Genomic DNA, 23,250 nt, shown 5'->3' on the forward strand with positions numbered 1-23,250 from the left:
CATCCTCTGCTGTCCTTTGGACCTGCTTCTTCCTGCACATGATAATGTGAAAGCATGCGGTGGGATATCTCAGCACAATGTTCTGGTGTATTGTCGAAGGCTTTCACAGCCGGAAAACGCTGGTTGTTGTGGGTTTTCCGGGCTGTATTGCCGTGGTCTTGGCATTGTAGTTCCTGACGTTTCGCCAGCAGCTGTGGCTGGCATCTTCAGAGGTGTAGCACCAAAAGACAGAGATCTCTCAGTGTCACAGTCTGTGTGTCACAGTGTGTCACAGTTTCACAGTCTGTGTGTCACAGTGTCACAGACTGTGACACTGAGAGATCTCTGTCTTTTGGTGCTACACCTCTGAAGATGCCAGCCACAGCTGCTGGCGAAACGTCAGGAACTACAATGCCAAGACCACGGCAATACAGCCCGGAAAACCCACAACAACCACAATGTTCTGGATCGACATGATTTAAAGTTTCCTTTTGTGTCCGACATCTAGCCCCTTAACACTTGTGTCTTGTGATATTTAGCACTGCCACATACCTCCCCCCACCCCAACCAGCCAGATATACGTATGGGGGGGGCCTTTTGAGGAGGTAGAAGCATCTGAACTAAAAATTTGACCCCATTGTTCAATCAAAAACCCCGTTCTTGTCCAAATTTGCAACCTGAGGCAGTCCTTCTCAACTTGTAGACCACCATCCATGAATGGCAGATACTGGGGTGGTAGGGTTGCCAGCCCCATAGTGGCAATGGGGGATGCCCTGCTCCTAGCTGGCATTTCTTGCCACAGCTATGAGTTTCATGTTCTACACCTATGTGTTCTACAGCTATGTTGGCAGTAACAGAGTATGAATTTTGGATATTGAAATGTCCGGGTTCGATCCTTCATATTTAGTTAAATGCAATCAAGTAACAGTGCTGGAAAAGACCCTTGCCTGAGATCTTGAAGACCAATTATCAAGCAATGTAGACAGCAGTGGGCAAGATGAAGCATCGATAATAGAAAGCAGATACAAGGAAAAGAACTTAATTAGTTACTGGATGCCAACATTCGGCTGACATGGTTGTTCTATAGTTTCCTTTCATATTGGCTAAGGAAAGTTAAAGTGCCCTGACCTGAACAGCCCAGGTGGGCCTGATCTCGTCAGGTCTCAGAAGCTAAGCAGGTTCGGCCTTGGTTAGTAATCGGATGGGAGACCTCCAGTGAAGACCAGGGTTGCAGAGGCAGGCAATGGCAAACCACCTCTGTTGGTCTCTTGCCATGAAAATCCCACCAAGCGTCGCTCTAAGTCAGCTTAGGCTACTACAGAAAGTGTTCAGGCATGGGCAGCCATTGATCTCCTCACAGCAGATATGATTTCAGCCTAAATCTTACTTGGAAGATTTTAAGGTCCTGATCCAGGCCGCAAAGAAGTAAATCTGGCTGTGGGGTCACTATGGAGCTTGTAAATCTTCCTTCTTCGCAGCTCAGAGTGGTTCAGCACGTGAGGCAACAGAGCCCACATCTAAAAGCTCCTAGTTCTAGCCCTACCAACTCCTGGTAACAGGTGACACCAATCAGCCTATATAATTAGGGTTGCCAACCTCCAGGTGGGGATGAAAATATTCCAGAATTACAAGTGATCTCCAGACAACAGAGATCTGCTGGAGAAAATGGCTGCTTTGGTGGGTGCCCCACTAAAGTCCTTCCGTTCACTACCTCATGCCCTCCCCAGGCTTAGGGTTCCCAGATGGGGCATATTGTAATGACATGACTCAGCATATTGTAACTACATGACCTTGTAGTTCCACGGTGGAATCAGCTGCCTAGGGAGGTGGTGAGCTCCCCTTCAGTGGCAGTTTTCAAGAAGAGGCTGGATGAATACTTGTCAGAGATGCTTTAGGCTGATCCTGCACTGGGCAGGGGGTTGGACTAGATGGTCTGTATGGCCCCTTCCAACTCTGGGATTCTGACTATCGGGGCCCAGATCCTGTACTGTTATCTACACTCGTGTTCATCACTATATTCACTAGTAGTGAATCCATAACAATCCCCCCCCCCCCGCCATCTTTCTTAAAGATGCTATGCAGCATGTCCAGGAAAGGAACAGTAAACCAGGTTGTCAATCTTCAGTGAGGTCATGTTTTTCATGGCAGTGGCCACCAATAACTCGTAGTGGTGGGCAGGCAAAAAGGAGAAGTTCAAGGAAAATGGAGCCACAGCAAAGGATTCTGGGAAAGCTTTACAGTTAAGCCTGGCCAATTGCCAGACAGCCACATGCTTCAAAGCTTCAAACCATCATCCCCAAGCAAATCTACCAGATCCCTTATTATTAGTTCTTGTTCCATGATTATTGCTTTCCTCTTTGAAGCCACACCTAATGGGCTTGGTCTAGATGACCCTGGAGGGTCATAATACTAGACCCAGTGGAGATGGTGGGGGTGGTGCTTACCGTTCTTTTTATTCTCGCCTGTCCCCCGTGATGATGTCACTAACAGACTTTATATCGTCATGCCATCCTCGTTTCCAGGCGCCCAAGCTGGAGGGCCGCTCCTGCCAGAGCCAATCAGCTGCAGGAGGCCAGCAGGAGCAATGTGGAGCTATCCAAGCGCCCAGGCTGGTTGGCCGCCCCTGCAGGTGTGCGTAGCCCTGCTGCAGGTGTCTAGCAGGAGTGACACAGAGGCTGCTCCAGTTGGCTGGCTGCTCCTGTCAGCATGGCACAAGAGGCTGGGGCACCTGGAGAAACAGGGAGGAGGCATTCAATATTTTGGGAACCTTTTCCTGGACAATTACCCCAAATACTGGACTGTCCAGGTGAATACCAGACACCTGGCAACCCTACCGCCCAAATCTCCAGGAATTTCTTAAGCTGGAGTTGGCAACCCTGTATATAACTGTAGCAGGTGAGGGCCAAGCTACAAGTGACAAAGGACACTTGCCTGGCAAGTGGATTGAGTGGAGGGCAAGTGAACAGGGAGAAATACACTTGCTGTTCAAGTGTCCTTCGTCACTTGTAGCTTGGCCCTGAGTCTTGCTTCTGAAAATTCAAATAGTGTTTTTGGGATATAGTGAGAAACACTTCACGCTGTTTTTTCTTCTCCCATGACTAATTCCTCTTTCAAAACTTCTTCCGTCAAACTATGGAGGCAAGCGTGGATTAGAAAGTGAGGGGAGGGCAACCTTTGGTCACCACAGAAAATGAACATCTTACAGTTCTGAAGCTTAAATAGCAGCTGGAAATAAGGAGAAAATAACTCTTTCGAGGTTGTCTGGTTTTATCAAGGCACTCATCTGCACAGCAGGGAAAAGAGAGAGGAAGAATTCACCTTAGACAAATTTTATCACCAGGCAACGCCGTGGAGACCACTGAGAGGGGGGGAAATAAAAGGAGTGGGCTGCTGTTTAAATTTAATGCCGGTATAACTCTGAGTGGTTTGGTTCTATTAATCCTGTTCAGGGCTTTTTTTCTGGGAAAAGAGGTGGTGGAACTCAGTGGGTTGCCAGCACAGGGGGCGACTCCTGGCAGGAGGTGGTGTCCCTGGTACCACATGTGTGTGCGCAAAGTGTGTGCACACTCCCAGGACCGCACAATGATGTCACTTTGGGTCAGCTGAAACAAGGGGGGTAGTTTTTTTAAAGTTTAAATCACCCTCGGCAAACATGGTCACATGGCCGGTGGCCCCGCCCCCTGATCTCCAGACAGAGGGGAGTTTAGATTGCCCTCCGCGCCGCCGAGCGCCGTTGAGTGGCGCGGAGGGCAATCTAAACTCCCCTCTGTCTGGAGATCAGGGGGCGGGGCCACCAGCCATGTGACCATTTTCAAGAGGTCCTGGAACTCTGTTCCACCGCGTTCCAGCTGAAAAAAAGCCCTGATCCTGTTACTATTTTCAGTCTCCAGTGGGGATTGGGATTGGGATTGGGATTGGGATTGGGATTGGGATTGGGATTGGGATTGGGATTGGGATTGGGATTGGTATGGAAGAGATTAGATACCAGATCATTTCTGACAGAAATTTAGACCAATACTGTACTTACATTTTATATATTTCCACTCCAGAATGTCTACTTACTATTCAAAACATAAACCTCTGATAGATGCTGAGTGTTTTGATTACAAATGTGGATGCTGCTCTAGTTGTGATTCTTAAGAACATGCTCAGTCTGTGGCAAAAAAACACAACCACCTAATGCCAGAATGTTATCAATGGCTACGTTAAAGCAGGAAAAACCAGGACAGTCCTTTCAATTGAATTAAAAGGCATTGCAAGCGCTTCTCAGAAGGGCTGAAAGAAAACATTTTGCGAAAACCGCAGGGCCTTGTTTTCCAGAATCCAGACACTCTGGCAGGTCTATCAAAGAGTCATTATTGAGCTCGAGTATTCTTGGCACTTATGTTCAGCTCACCATTTGGAGAATATAAAATGCTTCATACATAATTGCTAAGTACATCAAAACATTTTGTTTGTTTATATGATATTTATAGTTCGTCTTTCTCACTGAGACTCAAGGTGGATCACACAGTGTAAGTCAATACGATCAACAGCTAGGATATTCAATAATGTCCCATGCCTATGAAGAATAACTATCTCACCATTTAAGTGGAGAAAACCCAAGTTCAGCTGAGCCACCAATCCGTTTGATGGACTGGCAGCTCAGTTTGGTGAGAGCCAGTATAGTGTAGCGGTTAAGAGTGACAGGACTCTAATCTGGAGAACAGGGTTTGATTCCCCACTCCTCCGCTTGAAGCCAGCTGCGGGATCTTGGATCACTCACAGCTTCCCAGAGCTCTCTCGGCCCCACCCACCTCACAGGGTGATTGTCATGACGATAATAATAACACATTTTATAAACCGCTCTGAGTGGGCATCATCCTGAAAGGCAGTATATAAATCAAATGTTGTTGTTGTCGTCGTCGATCCTTTGGTCCTGTTAAGATGGAAACCACGGGTGGTATTCAGGGCCTGGCATGGGGATCTCTCGACTACAGGCTCCAAAGCTAAATCTGACTCTTGAGGAACTGGTCTTTATGGTTTGCGACAAGAAAGTTGTATAGAATGAAGATGAGTGATAAGCAGGGCTCATTTTGAGGGGGAACACGCAGGAATACAGTTCCGGTAGTTCTCCAAAAAGGTCACATGACAGGTGGCCCCGCCCACCTGATTCTTGGCCATTTGGGGCCAATTTTGGCCTGGATCGGGGCCAAAACCGCCCAATTCGACCCCAAATGGTGAGGATCATACCCCAAACAGCCTGGATTGGTCCTGAAACAGCCAGGATTGGGCCTCTGATGGGTGGTAGATCACTCTCCCGCTCAGCAGCAGCCCAATACTGACCATTTGGGGCCCCTTTTCGGCCATTTCCAGCCCCTTGTTGCCATTTTGGGCCCAATTTCGGCCCTGAATGGCCAGGATTGGGTCCAAAACAGCCAGGATAGGTGATGCCAGGGGGTGTGGCATATACAAATCAGTTATGCTAATGACACACTTCTGGTGATGTCAAGGGGTGTGGCAGATGCAAATGAGTTATGCTAATGAGTTCCTGCAGCTCTTTTTCTACGAAATGACCAGTGGTGATAAGTATGGCAACACAGCTTTCTGGTAATCCTTTTGAGGTAAAGGGGAGATACTGGAAGGTCAGCTTTCCTCTCCTCCTGAAAGAGGCTGTCTCGTTCCTCATGGGTCTTTCGAGTGCCCCCTCATGGTTCTGGTGGGAGCTAGCTGACCAGTTGCTCTTCCTCAGCACTATTGAATCAATTGTGTGTCCCTCTTTGGTCGTCGTTCAGCCCTAACTGACGAGAAGGCCACAAACCTTCTCTGCATGAGAATAATCCTGGTTGCCTCCATTTTCCTAGTTTCTAACTGAAGCGGCTCCTGCGGCTGCATAGAAGTTCAAAGGAGATGTAAAACTGATCAGATTGGTAGGAAGCTTCTGATCTGACAATTTTCAGCCGGAGGGAAACTTGGCATTTCTTTTCTTTGTAATGGGCGGCATATGTAGACAGGCGCACGTCGTTTCACAAACATGAAACCAATTAATGAAAATCAACCTCTCCTGTATAAAAGAAGTTTGAAAAACTGCTCTAGAATGACTTCGGGGATTATCTGCCGTTTCCCGTTGAGCGCTTATGTGGGGACAAACCTGAGGGCGCAGTTTTTCACCTCTAACTATTTTTACATTCTTCTAACCTGCTTTTTCCACCTGTGGGGAGTGGTGGGGGGGGGGAATACAGGAAATGAAACAGTTTGAACGGCATTATGAGCAGATAAACAGCGAGAGTGAAAGGGTTAAGTAGCACTAGAGTTGCCAGGGAGAACTGTCCATTTGTGGGGAGGTGGGCTAGAAATGAAATGAAATGCAAGGTTGTCAGGAAGACTTGATGGCAGCCCCTTGACCCCCTGCTGCCACTTGGTAGGGTGATTGTGAGGGGTCAGGAAAAAACACTGTTGTGTTGATAGTGTGGTGTCATTTCAGGGATGAACCTGGAAAGATGTCACGCCATTCTAGGATTCAGCAGAAATTCTATGGTTTGACCATAGAGATTCTGCTGAATCCTAGAGCAGCATCTCATCACGCCTTCAATGCAACAGCACCCCTCATGTCCTCTCCTGCCAGGTGCCAGCTACTGGATGGCAACCCTAAGTAACACCAGTGTACCCAACCCAAGACAAATGTTTTTGGTTCACCTTTAGCTTTCATCGCCTACAGTACAGGCTGTTCCATCACCTGCCATCCCACTCAAAACATTTCAGTGTTAGAGTATTTTGGCTAGGATAATTCCTTAGCTTTATCAGTATCCACAGCATCTTCTCAGCCTATATGTTGTTCGTTTAAAAAATCTGTATCTACGTGGAGAGTTACATGTTACTTTATATAAACCTTTTTGTAGACAAATTTGACTCTGTTTTTCTGTAATTAGAATGATTTTGGGACTGCTTTTGGTTGACATTTCCCCCCTTAATTTATGTCATTCATAGGCAGTGAAGGGTCTGGAGAAACCATTCAGAAGGAAACATCCACTTGTGACATTTGCCAGTTCGGAGCAGAATGCGATGAAGATGCAGAGGACGTCTGGTAGAGTAACACATTTATACTTTCACCATCTTTTATCAGTTTTGCAAGCATTTTTCAACTCACAATTTCCTGGAGTCTAAAACAGAAGATCCTCTTTGTTGGTTCATTTCTGCCCATCATAGTTGTGATGCAAATCATGAACCTGATTTGTGGATAAAATAAGCTCCAAAATAAAAAAATAGAACTGTGACAAAAAAAATCTCTTTCGAAAAGTGATGGTATATCTTTCCGTGTTACTGTTTTAATGGGATGAGGCTGCATGCACCAAAGGTTATCAAGATATCAATAGTTATAGAAAGAGCTAAAGATCACCCGATACAGCCAAAGTTCCCTGAGTATTCCCCATGGTTTTGTCTGTTCAAACACGTTTGCAGGTTTTTAAAGCACTTCCAACCCTTTGTAAAAAACCATCCTCTATCTCCACATTTACACAGCAAAGGAAGCTAATATTCAAATAGCAATTCTAAGCTTTTTGATGCTTGCCTTCTCTGTAGTGTCTGAGCGCCAAACTACAAGTGATGAATGACACTTGCCTGGCAAGTGAACAGACTCAGAGCCAAGCTACAAGTGACGAATTACACTTGCCTGGTAAGTGAACAGACTCAGGTGTATTCCTCCCTGTTCTCTTGCCCTCCACTTTCCCTCCACTCGATCACGTGAGTCTGTTCACTTGCCGTTCAAGTGTCATTCATCACTTGTAACTTGGCCCTGACCCTCAGTTTGGGTTGGCCTTTCACCAGTGCAAGTATATCATGATGGGGTGATGGAAAACATCACATACTTTTGGTTTTAAAAGGTTCGGAAAATACCCACATACATGCTGCTGCACATCACATGTACTTTCAGCCGTGTCGCCTACATCTCAGGTTGAACAGCAGGATTTGAATCCAGAGGCACTTTAGAGATCAACAAGATTTTCAGGGTATAAGCTTTCAAGAGTCAAACCCTTCTTCAGATAAGCTTTGTATCCTTAAAAGCTCTTAAAAACTCATACCCTGAAAATCTTGGTCTCTAAGGTGCCTCTGGACTAGAGATGGGCACAAACTGAAATACGAACCAAAATTAAGCATGAACCAGGCCAGTTCGTGTTTCACGAACCATGGTTTGTCAGATCCCATTTCTGACAAACTGCCATGAACTTTTAGGCTGGTTTGTTTAGTTTGTTTTTTGGTTCGTCACTGCAGACAGCCTGGAGCCAATCAATCAGTTTCCTAGGCAACGGGGGATGGACTTCCTGCAGACCCGTAAGTGAACTTCTGCTGGCCCAGAAGTGTCCTTCTGCTGACCCGAAAGTGATGGTTTTCTGACCTGGATGTGATGTTTTCACGAACCAAACAAACCAGTTTGCGAACCAGGGGCAGGTTTGTGAAAGTTCGTGGTTCGTGGTTCATGAAATTTGACAAACCACGGACCACATGGTTCGGGTTTTTTCTGGTTCATGCCCATCTCTACTCCAATCCTGCTATTCGACTGCAGACTAACATGGCTACCCAGCTAAACTAGGTTACAGGCTGGTCACCTCCCACCATACCTTCAATACAATAACTCTTTGAGATTGCTAATGCTTGCATTCTATAGGAGAAATGCAGTTGTATGAGTATTGCTGATGTAAAACAATTGGTCAGCTCCCACCAGAAACATTTGGGAGTTGCTGTAGCGTAGTGGTGGTTATGAAGATGGGCTGCAAATCAGTATTCTGTGAGTTGGAATCCCTTTACTTCCATGGGCGCAGTAGGAAGCCTTGGGTAAGCCAGTCCTCTCAGCCCCAACTCCTCAGCTGAATTGTGGGGGTAGTGATAATACTGACTTTGTTCACCAATCTGAGTGGGGCACAAATTGGTCTAGAAGAGCAGTATATAAGTGCAGTTGTTGTTGTTGTTGTTGTTGTTGTTGTTGTTGTTGTTGTTGTTGTTGTTAATAGTGAAGACGGGTTTTTGACAATTCTCCCTTCGGGCTATAGTCCCTCTTATTGCATTCCACACTGTTCCAAAGGGTCTGCTGGACTTCGGGCATGGTTTTTCACGGGCACTGAAAAACTAAATATATATGTCAATCAGCCCTCAGCAAGACCATGGGGTCATTTTATTTGTTTTCTCTGGTTTTCTCTGGCTTTTAGTATTTTGTTTTTAAATAAAGGGACTTGGTTTTCTATCCAGAAATAAAACCTAATGAACATTTAATGATATTGTAACACAGCATGCTTACAATCTGGAGCCGCGTAGACTGTGACCCACCAACTCAGACACAACCCACCAGTTATGAGTCATGACCACCTTCGTGCTTGATAATTTCTGTTTTAGCAGCCTGTGTAAGAGGGGGAAAATAACAGGTATATCAGGCTTCTGGCAGGCATCCAGACATAGCTGGGGGGACGGGGAACCATCAGTGAGTCATAAGTTGTGCTGGCCTCTTTCCTTCTATTTTGATCCATCCAGTGGTAAGGGGTGCATTCAGTTCCTGTTTGGGAGCCTTATGCACACTGCCTTCTGCACACTGCCTTCTGCACACTGCCTTCTGCACACTGCCTTCTGCACACTGCCTTATGCACACTGCCTTCTGCACACTGCCTTCTGCACACTGCCTTATGCACACTGCCTTCTGCACACTGCCTTATGCACACTGCCTTCTGCACACTGCCTTCTGCACACTGCCTTATAAGCAGAATATAAGTGTAGCAATAGTCTCGACCTCTTGTCCACTTACAGTTTTGGTCACTGTGGAGCAGAAGTTCTCGTGGTGATGAACAAAAACCAGTTCTGAGAATCAGCAGATGAATATGCCGCACAAGGAACAATGCTTTTTATTTTGCATTTATTTAGATATTTATATTCCATTTTGATTCCCAATGGGCTTACCATATCATTCTCCCCTCCTCTATTTTATCCTTATAGCAACAACCCTATGAGGTAGGTTAGGATGAGAATGAATGTGTGGCTTAAGGTCACCCATCCCATGACAGAGCCAGGATTTGAACCCGGGTCTCCCAGATCCTAGTCTGGAACTCAGAGCACTACAACATGCTGGCTTAAAAATCTTTTTTATTAATTGCATATTAAGACACACATAAGGGGGAAAAAACGATGAGCTATTTCTTTAAGCATCTTTTTTTCACCCAAAAGAACCTTGTTAAATGAAATATATCAAAATATATCAGTATTGCTGGGAAAAAATCGTTGGTTGCAAAATTACTCATCAGTGAATTTTTAATAAAGAATATGCCCGTGGTTGTATGTTTCTTCTGAAAATTATTGATAAAATTGAAGGATTTTTAAAAATATGGCTTGACCTACTCTATACGAACGCTAATCCCCTTACAGCAGGAAAGCTGTGCTGATTTCTGGCTCTTCTCCTTTGAAGCATCTTATACTCTTAAGAGCCAGGTATTAACTGTGGGAGGTGAAATGCTCCATCTGTATTGACAATTCAGCCTTTCGTCAAGGAAAACTCTATATCCTTTCCAAAAGGGGGTGGGAAATAGGGAAGGGCAATTTCTAGGAAAGTTGTTATTAAAAGGCAGTACATCAAATCCTAGAGCGGGGGTGGGGGGGAAATAACCTCACTGTACCTCCTAAAACAGCGCTTTAGCAAGTTTGTACTTCCTTTGGGGAGGGGCTTTGTACCAGGATTCACTTTAAATACAGTTTTTATCCCTTGAAATCAGTACCAGTTTGTATGAACTATAAAATTATATTTCCACTTCTTTAATCTTTGGAAAGAGAGAAAACTTATACCTAGAACAGAATTAACCTAACTATCCTACCTTTCTATTATATGTACATGAGATGGATTACAGAGAATAGAATTTTTATTATAAAAGGGTATAAACAACAGCATCAATGAAACAATGAATAAAACCCCTAAACAATAAAAGATACATACAATAGCAAGCAGCAAGAAAACATGGCTTACCCAATTCCAAAGGCCATGTGCAATAAACAGGTGTTGAGATACCATTGAAAGGCTAAACAGGAAATGGGCCAAATGGATTTGAAAAGGCAAAGAGTTCCACAGAAACAACTCAAAGGGCTTTGTTCAACATGCCTAGGGTTTCCAGCCTTCAGGTGGTGGCTAAAGATCTCCAGAATTACAACTGACCTCCAGGCCTCAGAGATCAGATCCCCTGGAAAAAAAATCTCTGTTTTGAAAGGTGGACTCTATGGAATTATACCTTACTGAGGTCCCTTCCCTCCCCAATCTCGGCTCTCCCCAGTTCAACTCCCCCCCCCAAAAAAATCTCCAGGAATTTCCCTAGCAGGAGCTGGGAACCTACTCATCTCTGACAGTGCAATCTCCTGGAACAGGGTGCCACAGGCTGATCTCAAGTCCTGGACTAGTTTATTTTTAGTTATTTATTTAACAAAATTTCTAACCAGCCTTTCTGCCTTCATAAGGGCCCCAAGGAGGCCAACAAAACATACATAATAAAATCCCATCGTTAAAACTTGTCACACTCAAGAGTGAGTCTGTTATTTACTGTGCACTAGCCTCTGAAATGCACAAACACAATGGTAAGCAATCAAAACAAATGTTGTGTCCAGGGCATAATCTGGCACTTTTACTCGACACGGGAGTCGGAGGATGCACAGATGTAATCACAAGCAGTCAGGGCAATAGGCAAGAGCAAAATCAACAAATCAGTACAGAGCCAGGAAGCTGAAGGTTCTGTCAGAAAAGCAAGGAGGCATGAAGGTCTGGAGTTCAGTGTCCAAAACTAGCGAGCCAAGACAGGAGACAGGGACTGAACTTCTAGTTGAAAAACAAGCACAGGTTAGTAAGACAAAATGCAAGGCAGCTAGTGAAGTAATCCTCTGTTCGCTGAGTGAATCAGCTCAAAAGAGGGTGGCAAGCAAGGTTGCTTCCACAACACGCTCTGCCGAGCACGTTCCTTTTATCTGCCTAATTAGCCAATTCATCTCTGAAGTTCAAGTGTTGCTTCTTACTGGCTTGTCACTCCTGCTTCAGCTTCAGGAGCTCGTGCTAACTGTCATTGCACAATTAACTGGGCGCTCGTGAGCTGACAACCACTCCTGATGGGCTTAGCTGGGCCGATTCCACATGGCTTACCTGAAACCGAGACGTTGCGCAACGTTTGCAGATCATGCTGGGAAAAATGCAGAAGATCGTGTTTTCTCGCGTGAGTTTTGCGCGATGTCGTGCAAAACTCGTGCGAGAAAACACGATCTTCTGCGTTTTTTCCGGCATGATCTGCAATGTTGTGCAAATGTCCCGGCTTCAGGTAAGCTGTGTGGAATCAGCCCTGGTTCAGGAGACGCTGGTTGCTTTTCCATTTCTTTCATGTCCTGCCAGAATGAGCAAACCTTGTTTCCTGGTGCTTCTTTTGCTGGCTCTGCCTCTAAATCCAGCTGTTAAGGGGGGCTTCCTCCATAGCAAGGCCTGATTCTTCCATTTCTTCATTTGGCTCACAGTAAAACCATTAAAACAACAATAGCAGCAGCTGCAACGTATCATTAAAACAATTAACACCGAACCAAAAAAAGTTCAGGTCGATACCCTTTTAAATTTACAACAGAGTTTGAAATTGGTGTAGGAGACCCAGTTTGGTATAGTGCTTAAGAGTACAGGACTCTTATCTGGAGAACCGGGTTTGATTCTCCACTCCTCCACTTGAAGCCAGCTGGGTGACCTTGGGCTAGTCACAGTTTCTCAGAGCTCACTCAGCCCCACCCACCTCACAGGGTATTTTGTTGTGAGGATAATAACAACATACTTGGTAAACCGCTCTGAGTGGGCGTTAAGTGGTCCTGAAGGCCAGTATATAAATCGAATGTTGTTGTTGTTGTTATTGTTATTAAATTTAAAATAATCTCAGACAGAAAAAATATAGTACAACCTGATCTAAACCTTTCAGTCAACGTATTGGTTCATTTATTAGAGGTGCTATGCAGAACTCTGGTTGTCTGGGTGCCTGTGACTTCATGAAATCTATCCGGAAAATTCCAGCAATTTCAACGCCAGATGTATAAAAAGATGGCTCCAGCAACCAGGCAGGGAAACTTCACTTTCTTTTTTTCTTTTGTACAAATGATTAACACATGATTATATTGGCCGTTTTCACACTACTAAGCGGCTTCCGTAATGTTGCGAAACATTGCGCAAAAAACGCGGAAGATAGCGTCTTCTCGTGAGAGTTTTGCGTGATGTTGCACAAAACTCTCACAAAAAGACGCTATCTTCCACATTTTTTGCGCGACGTTTCGCAACGTTACGGAAGCAGCTTAGTAGTGTAAAAACGGCCATTGTCAGATTTATAAGAAAAAATAAGAAAGAAAAGAAAGATGTACTTACTTGCATGTCTCCTTAATTTTTACCTCATATGCCCCAGGTTTAAGCCCTGACAGTGAGACCCTGACTGAAATTTTGCCTGGAACTTAATTTGATTCAGACTAAATGAGCTTCTTCTTAATTCACGGGAGTCTTGGTTCAGGAATCAATCCAACTGGGGAAATGGGAAGTACACCTTTGAGAACTCAACCCATTGGCATCACAGGAAATAAATCATTAGGCTTGCCCCAACATGGTGCGTGGCGAATTGTATTGTAGATGTTATGACTGCAGAAATGTTTATGGCTGAGGCTGTGAAGGCACCTTAAATCAAGATTTCCAAGCAAAGTCGCTGCCTTTGAATGTGGCTTTTTATGTCAAAAAACTTTTCTCATCCCAATACGGTCAGGATCTGTTAATTTCTGTTTTTATCAATGGAGCTTGGTTTTTTTCCCCTTAGTTTGAGGAGAAAATAACACCAAGCTTCTTTGAAGCAGACCAACACTTACTAGCAGCTATGAGAGCGGTTCTTATGAGACAATAAGATTACAACTCTGCATTTCTCCCTTCAGACAGGCACCCTTCACATGCAGTCACTTTGCCATGATACAGTCTCATTCTGACATTATGGTGACTGCAGTCCCGAACTCCCGTCTCAGCCTCCCGTGGTTAGACTGGGATTACAGGCGCGCACCACCACGCGCCTGTAATGAGATACAGTCTCATGCAGGTGGTAGCTACGTGTGAACTTTGCAGCCGCAAGCGTGGAACAGATGATGTTGGTTCTTCCTGTGTAGTTGTCACCAGGGCTTTTTTTCAGCTGGAACGCGGTGGAGCGGAGTTCTGGAACCTCTTGAAAATGGTCACATGGCTGGTGGTCCCGCCCCCTGATCTCCAGACAGAGGGGAGTTGAGATTGCCCTCCAAGCTGCTGGGGGGCAATCTAAACTCCCCTCTGTCTGGAGATCAGGGGGCAGGGCCACCAGCCATGTGACCATTTTCTCTGAGGGCAACCCACTGAGTTCCACCACTTGTTTTCCCAGAAAAAAGCCCTGGTTGTCACCTTCCCTCCCAGCACTGTAACCACTCAAAGAAGAGTCACGGGGTTAGGCCTTGCATAGAGTTGCTAACCCAGTACAGATTTTGGGGGGAGGACAGAGTTTCAGAGGATGTGACGCCACATCCTCTGTAATGCTCTAGGACTTCCCACAATCTCCTAAAATCTTTCTAAAGACCACAGAGACTGGGGAAATTCTTAGAGGGTCTCGGAGGAAGTGATATCACTTCTGATGGGTGAGGTTTGGAGAATGTGACATCACTTCCAGGTGATGCTCTAGGAATCCCTACAATCTCTGTCATCTTTACCACAGAGATTGTAGAAATTCCTAGAACATCACCATCCATGCCACCACCATTCCTTTTTTAATCCTGCTTCTCAAATAATTGAGGGCAGGGAAGTGGGATAGAGGGCAAGGGTTACCTGCTGCAGGAGGGCAGATGGCAAGCTTGTCTAAGCAGCGGTACATAGACGTGCAGCAAAGGGGACAAACTATCCAAGGCCCATACAGAGCTGAGGATCTCCAGCATATTTGCCTAAGACACATAAGGTTGCTTCACCTTTGACCTTCAGGCTTACAAAGCCAAACAGGAAATCTGTTTGCCTGTCTAGTGAATCTGCGTTCATGGATGTGAATGAATTAATGATCATTAATTACTAGCTGCTCAACTATATAGCACATTTATTATGTTGCTATTCCCTATACTTAAGCATCTTGTTATCTACTGACAGAATGACGGGGAGGGGTGCAGAAGGAAGGCTTGACTGTAAGGGAGAGCTGCACAGACACTGTGCAATTGTGACAGACCAGTGGCAGAACTCAGGGAGGGATGTCACTGCTTGCCTCCCACTTCTCGGAGGCTGAGGAGGAAAGAGGACACAGGTGTGCCGGCAGATGCTGAGCTATAATGATTTTAAAGAACAATTAATGTTATTCTGCATGGCTGCAGTCTGTTCTGCCACACAAGACTCCTGTCCCTATTCAATCTCTTGATTGTCATTTCTGTTTAATCCCACTCAGCAAAATTAGTACCTTTCTGTTGCCACTGTTCATTATAATTGTCTTCCTTAGATGTAATTTGCCATATTAGTAGTTGCGCGCACTGGACCCTTAATATTCATGTTCCGACTGTGGACCAGAGAGGAATGTATTTAGTTGTATAGCCGTATCCTTGCAAATCTGAAGAAAGAGAGTTCTTGCAACAGAAAATATATAGATGTTTAGCTATGGGAGACACTGAAACAGAATAATTGGAGGATGCTCCTAGTTGCAGAGCTGGAGAAAGTGTATGCATCGGACCTCTCCACAGATGAGCATGTACAAGGGAGGAGCCGTGATGCTCACTGGAAGACGTCTGCTCAGGAAAAGGGGGAAAGGCTCAGGACCCGGTTAAATGCACAAACCGGACTTCTAAGTACCAGAAGAACTGGGCATTTCTCTAAATAGAGAAGTGCCCTGATAGATAACCAGTTTGGTGTAGTGGTTAAGAGCGGCAGGACTCTAATCTGGAGAACCGGGTTTGATTCCCCACTCCTCTGCTTAAAGCCAGCTGGGTGACCTTGGGTCGATCACAGCTCTCTCAGAGCTCTCTCAGCCCAACCACCTCACAGGGTGATTGTTGTGGGGATAATAATAATACACTTTGTAAACAGAAATTACAATCAAAAGATTGAATAGGGACAGGAGTCTTGTGGTAGAGTTGTCCTGAAGGGTGGTATATAAATCAAATGTTGTTGTTGTAAAACCAGATGGCCTGTTAAGTCCTGCATCCTGTTTCACACAGCAGCCAACCAGTGGCTTCGGAGGGCCAATAAACAGGGAATACATAATGAGGCCAAGCAGAGTGGTATAAAGGTTTGTGCGTGTGCGTGCGTGTGTACACAAGCATGTTTAGCTTAGCTTAGTTTAGTAGAGCTTACGCAGTCCAGAAAGTGTCAGCCACATGAAGAAAATCACTCAGCTGGCAAGTAGATTGTGCAAAGATAAAACCTGGCATTCATTGAGATAGTTCCAATTCACAGCATCCCTCGTCAAAGAAAGGAGAGAGAAAACCTAAGGTAGAAATATACTTTCCTGTTACATGGCCAACTGGTCCAGCATCACGTGTATGTGAAGGTATGCTTCTTGACTCCGAGGAGAGAGCTGTAGACGTGCTTTTTGCTCTTTCAAGAGTCAAGAGAGAAAGAGACACATGAAGAGAGGAGGGGACAGAGAGATGCTACCAGCAGAGACAAAGAGAGGGAACCTATTCCTTAGTACACAGATTAAAATATAGCGCCCCCCAACGCCCCAATGCCCAGGCGTGCTGAGTTGCCTCTTTTGCAGCAATGATATCAATACCTCTCTATTTCTGATTTATATTGTAGGGAAAAGTGTAGGCAGAAAGGGTTAAACATCCCCTCCCTTCTGGCTGATACACTTTCCCCCGTCCAATCAGCATCCCACATGCTTGCTTTGAAGTTAAAAGCAAAGTGTGAGATCCTCGTATGTCTGTGAGTGGATGTACAGTGCAGTGTATGAAGGGTGGTGTGTAACCTTTAAGGAGGGGAGGGTTCACGGCGTGTTCACCTACAATGCAATCCTATGCAGTGTTACACCCTTCTAAGTCTGTTGACACCAACGTACTTAGAAGGGGTTAGCCCCACTTAGGATGGCACCGTTCGTGGCAAAAACCCACATACGAAATATGCAGAAAGCTCCTTAGCTTTTTTCGTGCTATTCCATAATCCAGTAAAGATTGGTAGTCATGAAAGTGCTACATAAATAGCACATTTTCTGTTCAGATACATGCATGTGTGTGCATGCACTTGGCATTCCATTAGCGTACGTCTTTCACTCTTTGTAAAAAAACAAAGACGATTCAGTTTAAAAGTCTTTAATGCCTTACTTCTTTTAATCTGTGAAAGCTCCTTGTCTCTAAGAAGATCATGTATTGCTGGCACTCTTCCCACCTTTAATGCATTTTGCACCCGAGTAGACTTCATGAATATTTGAAGCAGGCCAGTAGCTGTGCCCATTTATTAAGCGCCGGGTTGCAATCTATTGGTAAATCAGGCATTCGCTGTTGTTTGCCGTGGGCTTTATTGCTGAGCTTACTGAGGAAACAATTGAAGCCGGATGACAGGGCAAGGGGCTATTTATTGTAACACCCCTGACAAAAGTGGAAGATGAAGTATTATGGTTTTGGACAGGGAGAAGAATTTTCAGAGATTGTGCAAAAAAAAAAAATTAAAGCAGCTTGGAGGGAATACATAAATAGAACATATCAAAGGAAGTGTTCTTTCCCCTTGTAAAGTAGCTTACTGTCAGGGTCTGACCGTGTCAGAGAGCCACATCCCAAATCCTAAACTGTTGTGTTACAGGTCAACGAGAAGAGAAGCTGACGTGACTGTGGGCTATCATCAGACTATGAAAATGGCAAAGGCTATTCAACATCCAAAATAACTCATGAAATTGTAATTTCCTTAAATAACGTGTGAGAAAGGGCTGAAATATTCTCTCAGATGAAGGCTAACCCTTTTGGGGGGATGGATTGCAGAACTCTTGCTTGGTAACACACATCAGGCTCAAATGCTCACATCCCATTTAAATCCCTAGCTCTCATAATTTATGAATAATATGTTCATGTCCCAAAGCAGTACTGTTAAAAGTTGACACAACAGCCAAAATGTAATAAAAGTTGGAAGAAGCTGTGGTCTGGTCGGTACATTATATTGCTTCTCCCTGGTGTGATTTACAAACCAAACAAACACACTATGCACACCAAAAATATATATCGAATGCTAGTAGTGTATCAATATTCTATAAATATGCAAAAGGTACGATGTAATTTCTATCAAAATGCAATACACAAGAACAATGTGCAATAGTTATCCTCCACTGACCCACATGACGCTCATAGAATCTTATTATTTATTATTATTTATTATTATTTATTATTTATTTATTATTTATTATTATATTTTATTGCTTTCCTTGCAAGCAGGCTCAAAGTGGATCACATCAAGAAAACTCAATATAAAAGATAAAAGGTAGCATAACAATAAAAAACGTACAACAGTATAATTCAATAAAACACAGCAGCACTCATATTGCACAAATTCCTCAACATCAAAATCTCACAGGGCAGGGTGGCCAGCTGCCAGATATATCTTGTGATTCATGCGGGTCATTTGATGATAATTATTGCATATTGTTCTTGTGTATTGCATTTTTTAAAGAAATTACATCATACATTTTGCATAGTTATAGAGTATTTATACACTACTAGCATTCAATATATATTTTTGGTGTACATGGTAGTTTTGTTTGATTTGTATATCTCCCTGTTGTGACGTCAACTCTGGGAGGATGACAGATGGACAGAGGAATCGATAGGTGGGAATAACTGCATAATTCTGGCCCTCCATAAACATCAATCCAGCACCCAATGAGAGTAACACCAATTTGGGACGATACCATGCCATCCATTTCATCTACAGTGTTCCTTCATTTAGGATATTGTTGGGGATTGGGGGCAGGGAAGAGGCTCGAATATATCAGTGTAACAGTTTGGTCCAGCAACCTGTTTGCCGTTCATTACAATATGATTCAGCATCTGCTTGGTACTGATATTACTACTTGTGATATTACTACTAGAGGTGGGCACAAAGCGGAATACGAACCAAAAAAACCCCACGAAGCCGCCTGGTTCGTGGTTCGCGAACTAGCAGTTCGTGGAAGCTCGTTTCCAAGAACTTCCATGAACTGGTCTACTGGTTCGTTTGGTTCGTAAACACTAATGCCCCTTTCCCTGCTGCTGCAAAGCAGCAGGGGAAAGGGCATTTAAAGGGGATCTCTCCGACAAGAGGCTGATTGGCGGGTTTAAATGCCCTTTACCCTGCCGCTGCCAAGTGGCCGGAAAGGGGCATTTAAACCCCACGAACCAGTTTGTGAACTTGCCCCTGGTTCATGGAGTTCGTGGTTTGTGGTTCATGAAAACACCACAAACCACAAACCGTATAGTTTAGTTTTTTCGTGGTTCGTGCCCATGTCTAATTACTACTTGTGAAGTTAGAAAACCAGCGGCACTTGTCTCCAGGTGACAAACAAATAAAACAAAAACCCTAGTAGCACCTGAAAGACTAACAACATTTGTTTCAATAGGAGCTTTCCAATCAAGCGGGCAGTGGCCCACAGAAGCTCCAATTGAAATAAATGTTGTTTGTCTTAAAGGTGACACTCGGGTTTTGTTTTATTTTGTTACAGCAGACTAACACGGCTACCCGTTAGCAACAAACAGAATCTTAGGGATCCATCGCTGCTGCACTGTAAGGGAGCTGACATTATATTAGTGGTGGTGACATATCAACCCAATGATGTGACTTTGGTGGGTTTTGCAAAACTAAAATCTGGCATGACCCATCTCTCATGCATGACATCACATCGAGGATCTGATTTGGTAGTGGTTTTATAATCTCTGGATCCGTTCCTTTATCATTCCAGAATTTCACTCTGCTTTGTGAGAGTTCTTCATTCTGATTTTATTTAAGAATTTCTAAAATTCATTCCAGAATGGGTTTGTCAAAATGTTCAGTGATTTCAATTTTATCACCCAGCCATCCCTCCCACCGCCTTATTACTGAGGAAGTGTTTAACCTACTGCATTTTTGTGCTTTTTTTGCTGATTATTGTAAAGGAAAGAATTTTTAAACCCTGCTCTGCAGTCAAGTACTCCACCCTGAGTAGAATGACATTTTGATCCTCCAAGTGGCACCAGAAATTCTCTCAGAATTATAAGTGACCTCCAGATGACAAAGATCAGTTCTCCTGGAAGAAAGGGTAGATTCTATGCATTATATCCTGCTGAGGTCCTACCCCTCCAAAGTTTGGTGTAGAGGTTAAGAGTGCAGGACTCTAATCTGGAGAGCCGGGTTTGATTCCCCACTCCTCCGCTTGAAGCCAGCTGGGTGACCTTGGGCTAGTCACAGCTCTCTGGAGCTCTCTCAGCCCCACCCACCTTACAGGGTGTTTGTTGTTGTGTTGATAATAACAACATATTTTGTAAACCACTCTTAGTGGGCATTAAGTTGTCCTGGAGGGCGGTATATAAATCAAATGTTGTTGTTGTTGTTGTTGTTGTTGTTGTTGTTGTTGTTGTTGTTGTTGTTGTTGTTGTTGTTGTTGTTGTTGTTGTCACCCCTCCACAGTCTCCATCTCCAAATCCTCTGGAATTTTCCACCCCCAAGTTAGCAACTCATGAGGGATGAATCATGGCGGTTTTTAGATCTGCAAAACCAAAAGTCACATAGATCAAGATGGATAGCTGTCTGTCTGTAGCAGTAGATAAATAAGTGAGTATTAGATCAAATCAAGCCTGAATTCTCCCTAGAAGTTAAAATGACAAACTAAGGTTATCGTCCTTTGGTCATATCATGAGAAGTCAAGATTCTCTGGAAATTCAATAATGCTGGGAAAAGTGGAAGGCAGTAGGAAAAGAGGAAGACCTAAAACGAGATGGCTGGACTCAATGAAAAAAGCCATGTCCTCCAGTTTGCAGGATCTGATCAAGTCTGTTAATGATAGTATGTTTTGGAGTCTTTCCTTCATAGGGTCACCACAGGTCAGAGGCGACTGGACAGCACATAACACACACAACACATAGATGCTACTGGACTTCTATAAAAATCACATGGCAGGTTATGTCCCCTCCCCCCCCCCCATTTTTTCAGATCTGATTTGTGGTGGTCTTTTCTTTTTCAAAACACTATTGTACTGCCAGGTGGTCCTCTGTGAACAATCAAAACACAGCAGAGGCTTCCCAAGGCAATTGTTACTTCAACATCCTTCCCCTTCCAATGAAATTAGGGCCAAGCTACAAGTGATGAATGACACAGGTTGGACACTTGTCAGCTTCCCTCAAGTTTTGATGGGAAATGTAGGCTTCCTGGTCTTGCAGCTTGGCTCTCCGACTGCTGTCCAATGGACTTTTCAACTGTCACTTGTCCAGCATTCCGGCAAGCTGCCTACATTTCCCGCCAAAACTGGAGGGAAGCTGACAAGTGTCTAACCTGAGTCAGGTGTCACTTGTAGTTTGGCTCTCAGTTACTTCCAGTTCTCTGGCCTTTTTTCTATAGGCACTTATGAAGAAATGGTCAATTATCCATGTTTGTTATGGAGGAGGGGGGAGATTTTTAAAACTTTGTAGCAAGCCCAGTCACTGATCTTTTCTTCTTTTTGTTAAGATGATAGTTATTTTTAATCACATTATTACAATAATATTTTAATATATATATGTGTGTACACACACACAGAGTTTGGTTTTCTACAGGGAAATAAACAAGTATTATTAAAGCCACCCCATGCATGTGTGTACATAAATAACAGCTGATAATTAACCATTTAATCATGAATGCCAGGAGAGAAACCTCTGGAAGAGAACAGGAAGTAATTAATAAAGCTAAAAATAAAGGAACGAAAGAAAAAATGGAAAGAGAACAGAGCCTTTGCTGAAGGAGATTTACTTTTTGAGTAGATGGTAGGTACTTGCTCTGGGGGCAAGCATAGTCATAACATGTAGCACTGTGCAAAAGCTTCTTTTTAATTCTACTTCTACCCTAAAGCAGAAAAATAATAAAGAGTCCAGTAGCACCTTTAAGACTAACCAACTTTATTGTAGCATAAGCTTTCGAGAGCCATGTCTCTTTGTCAGATGCATCATCATCTGACGAGACCATCGATGCATCTGATGAAGAGAGCTGTGGTTCTTGAAAGCTGACGATGTGTCTGATGAAGAGAGCTGTGGTTCTTGAAAGCTTATGCTACATTAAAGTTGGTTAATCTTAAAGTTGCCACTGGACTCTACTATTTTGCTGCTACAGACTGACACGGCTAACTCTTCTGGATCTTAAAGCAGAAAAGTGATTCTTCCATTGTGCAAAGATGTCATTACCATCCAGGATCCTATAGTTACATCAAGATTTTTTTTGTGCAGCATCATATCAATGTACCACATGTGCCCATCCATAGAACATTGCACATCAAAAATTCTTGATACTGTTGGTTTATTTTATTTTTCATTCAGTGCTTTTTTATGAAGATAGTGTCAGGTAGGCAACCATGTTGGTCTGCAGTTAAGCAGCAGGATTTGGCACCTTAGAGACCAACAAGATTTTCAGGGTATGAGCAAGCGAAAGTCAAAGCTCCCTTGAGGCTCAAGATTTCTCCATTCTTCCCTGTGTCTGAAGCAGGGAGCTTTGACTCTCAAAAGCTTATCCCCTGAAAATCTTGCTGGACTCTAAGCTGCCACTATACTCAAATCCTGTTGCTCTTTTATGGTGTGTGAGCAGCAATCCATATCTGCACATTTGTTTCCGAAGAAGGGCAATAAGATGTATAGGAAAGGATGGAAGTTTGTACAAGGTATTTGTTAGGGTTGCCTGGAGATTTTGGAAGTGGCTCCTGGAAAGGGCAGGATTTGTGAAGGGGATGGTCCCTAAACCTTCTAAAGGTGCCATAGGGTAAGATCAGTGGCTGCCTGTTCACATGCATTCTCTGTAGCAACCCCGACCTTGTTTTGAAGGATTTGGGGGTGGAGCCTGGAGTGGACGGAGTTTGGGGAGGGCATAATGCCGTAGAGTCCACCCTCTAAAGCAGCCATTTTCTCCAGCGGAACTGATCTCTGTGGTCTAGAGATCAGCTGTAATTCTGGGAGATCTCCAACCACCACCTAGAGTATGGCAATCCTAGAGTAGCTTTGTGCAAAATTTGGAAATGAAAATCTGAATGATAGAGAGCTGTTCCTAATGCAACGGTTCCACTTCAGAAATTTGGGGCACCAAACCCTTGAGATGTGGATGAAGAGGATTTCAAATAGCATTCCAAGGAGAAA

General features: G+C 44.1%; 1 protein-coding gene across 1 annotated transcript in view; it reads left to right on the forward strand.

Annotated features, from left to right (window-relative positions):
* TMEFF2 (transmembrane protein with EGF like and two follistatin like domains 2) overlaps window positions 1-23,250 on the forward strand; it is a 354,462-nt gene that overhangs the window by 208,071 nt on the left and 123,141 nt on the right. Inside the window, exon 5 of the mRNA XM_054972161.1 lies at window positions 6,946-7,042. Coding sequence (XP_054828136.1) covers window positions 6,946-7,042 — 97 coding nt within the window. The remainder of the gene's footprint in view (window positions 1-6,945; window positions 7,043-23,250) is intronic.

This window comes from Eublepharis macularius, chromosome 2, assembly GCF_028583425.1.
Source record: "Eublepharis macularius isolate TG4126 chromosome 2, MPM_Emac_v1.0, whole genome shotgun sequence".
In the NCBI taxonomy this organism is placed as follows: Eukaryota; Metazoa; Chordata; class Lepidosauria; order Squamata; family Eublepharidae; genus Eublepharis; species Eublepharis macularius.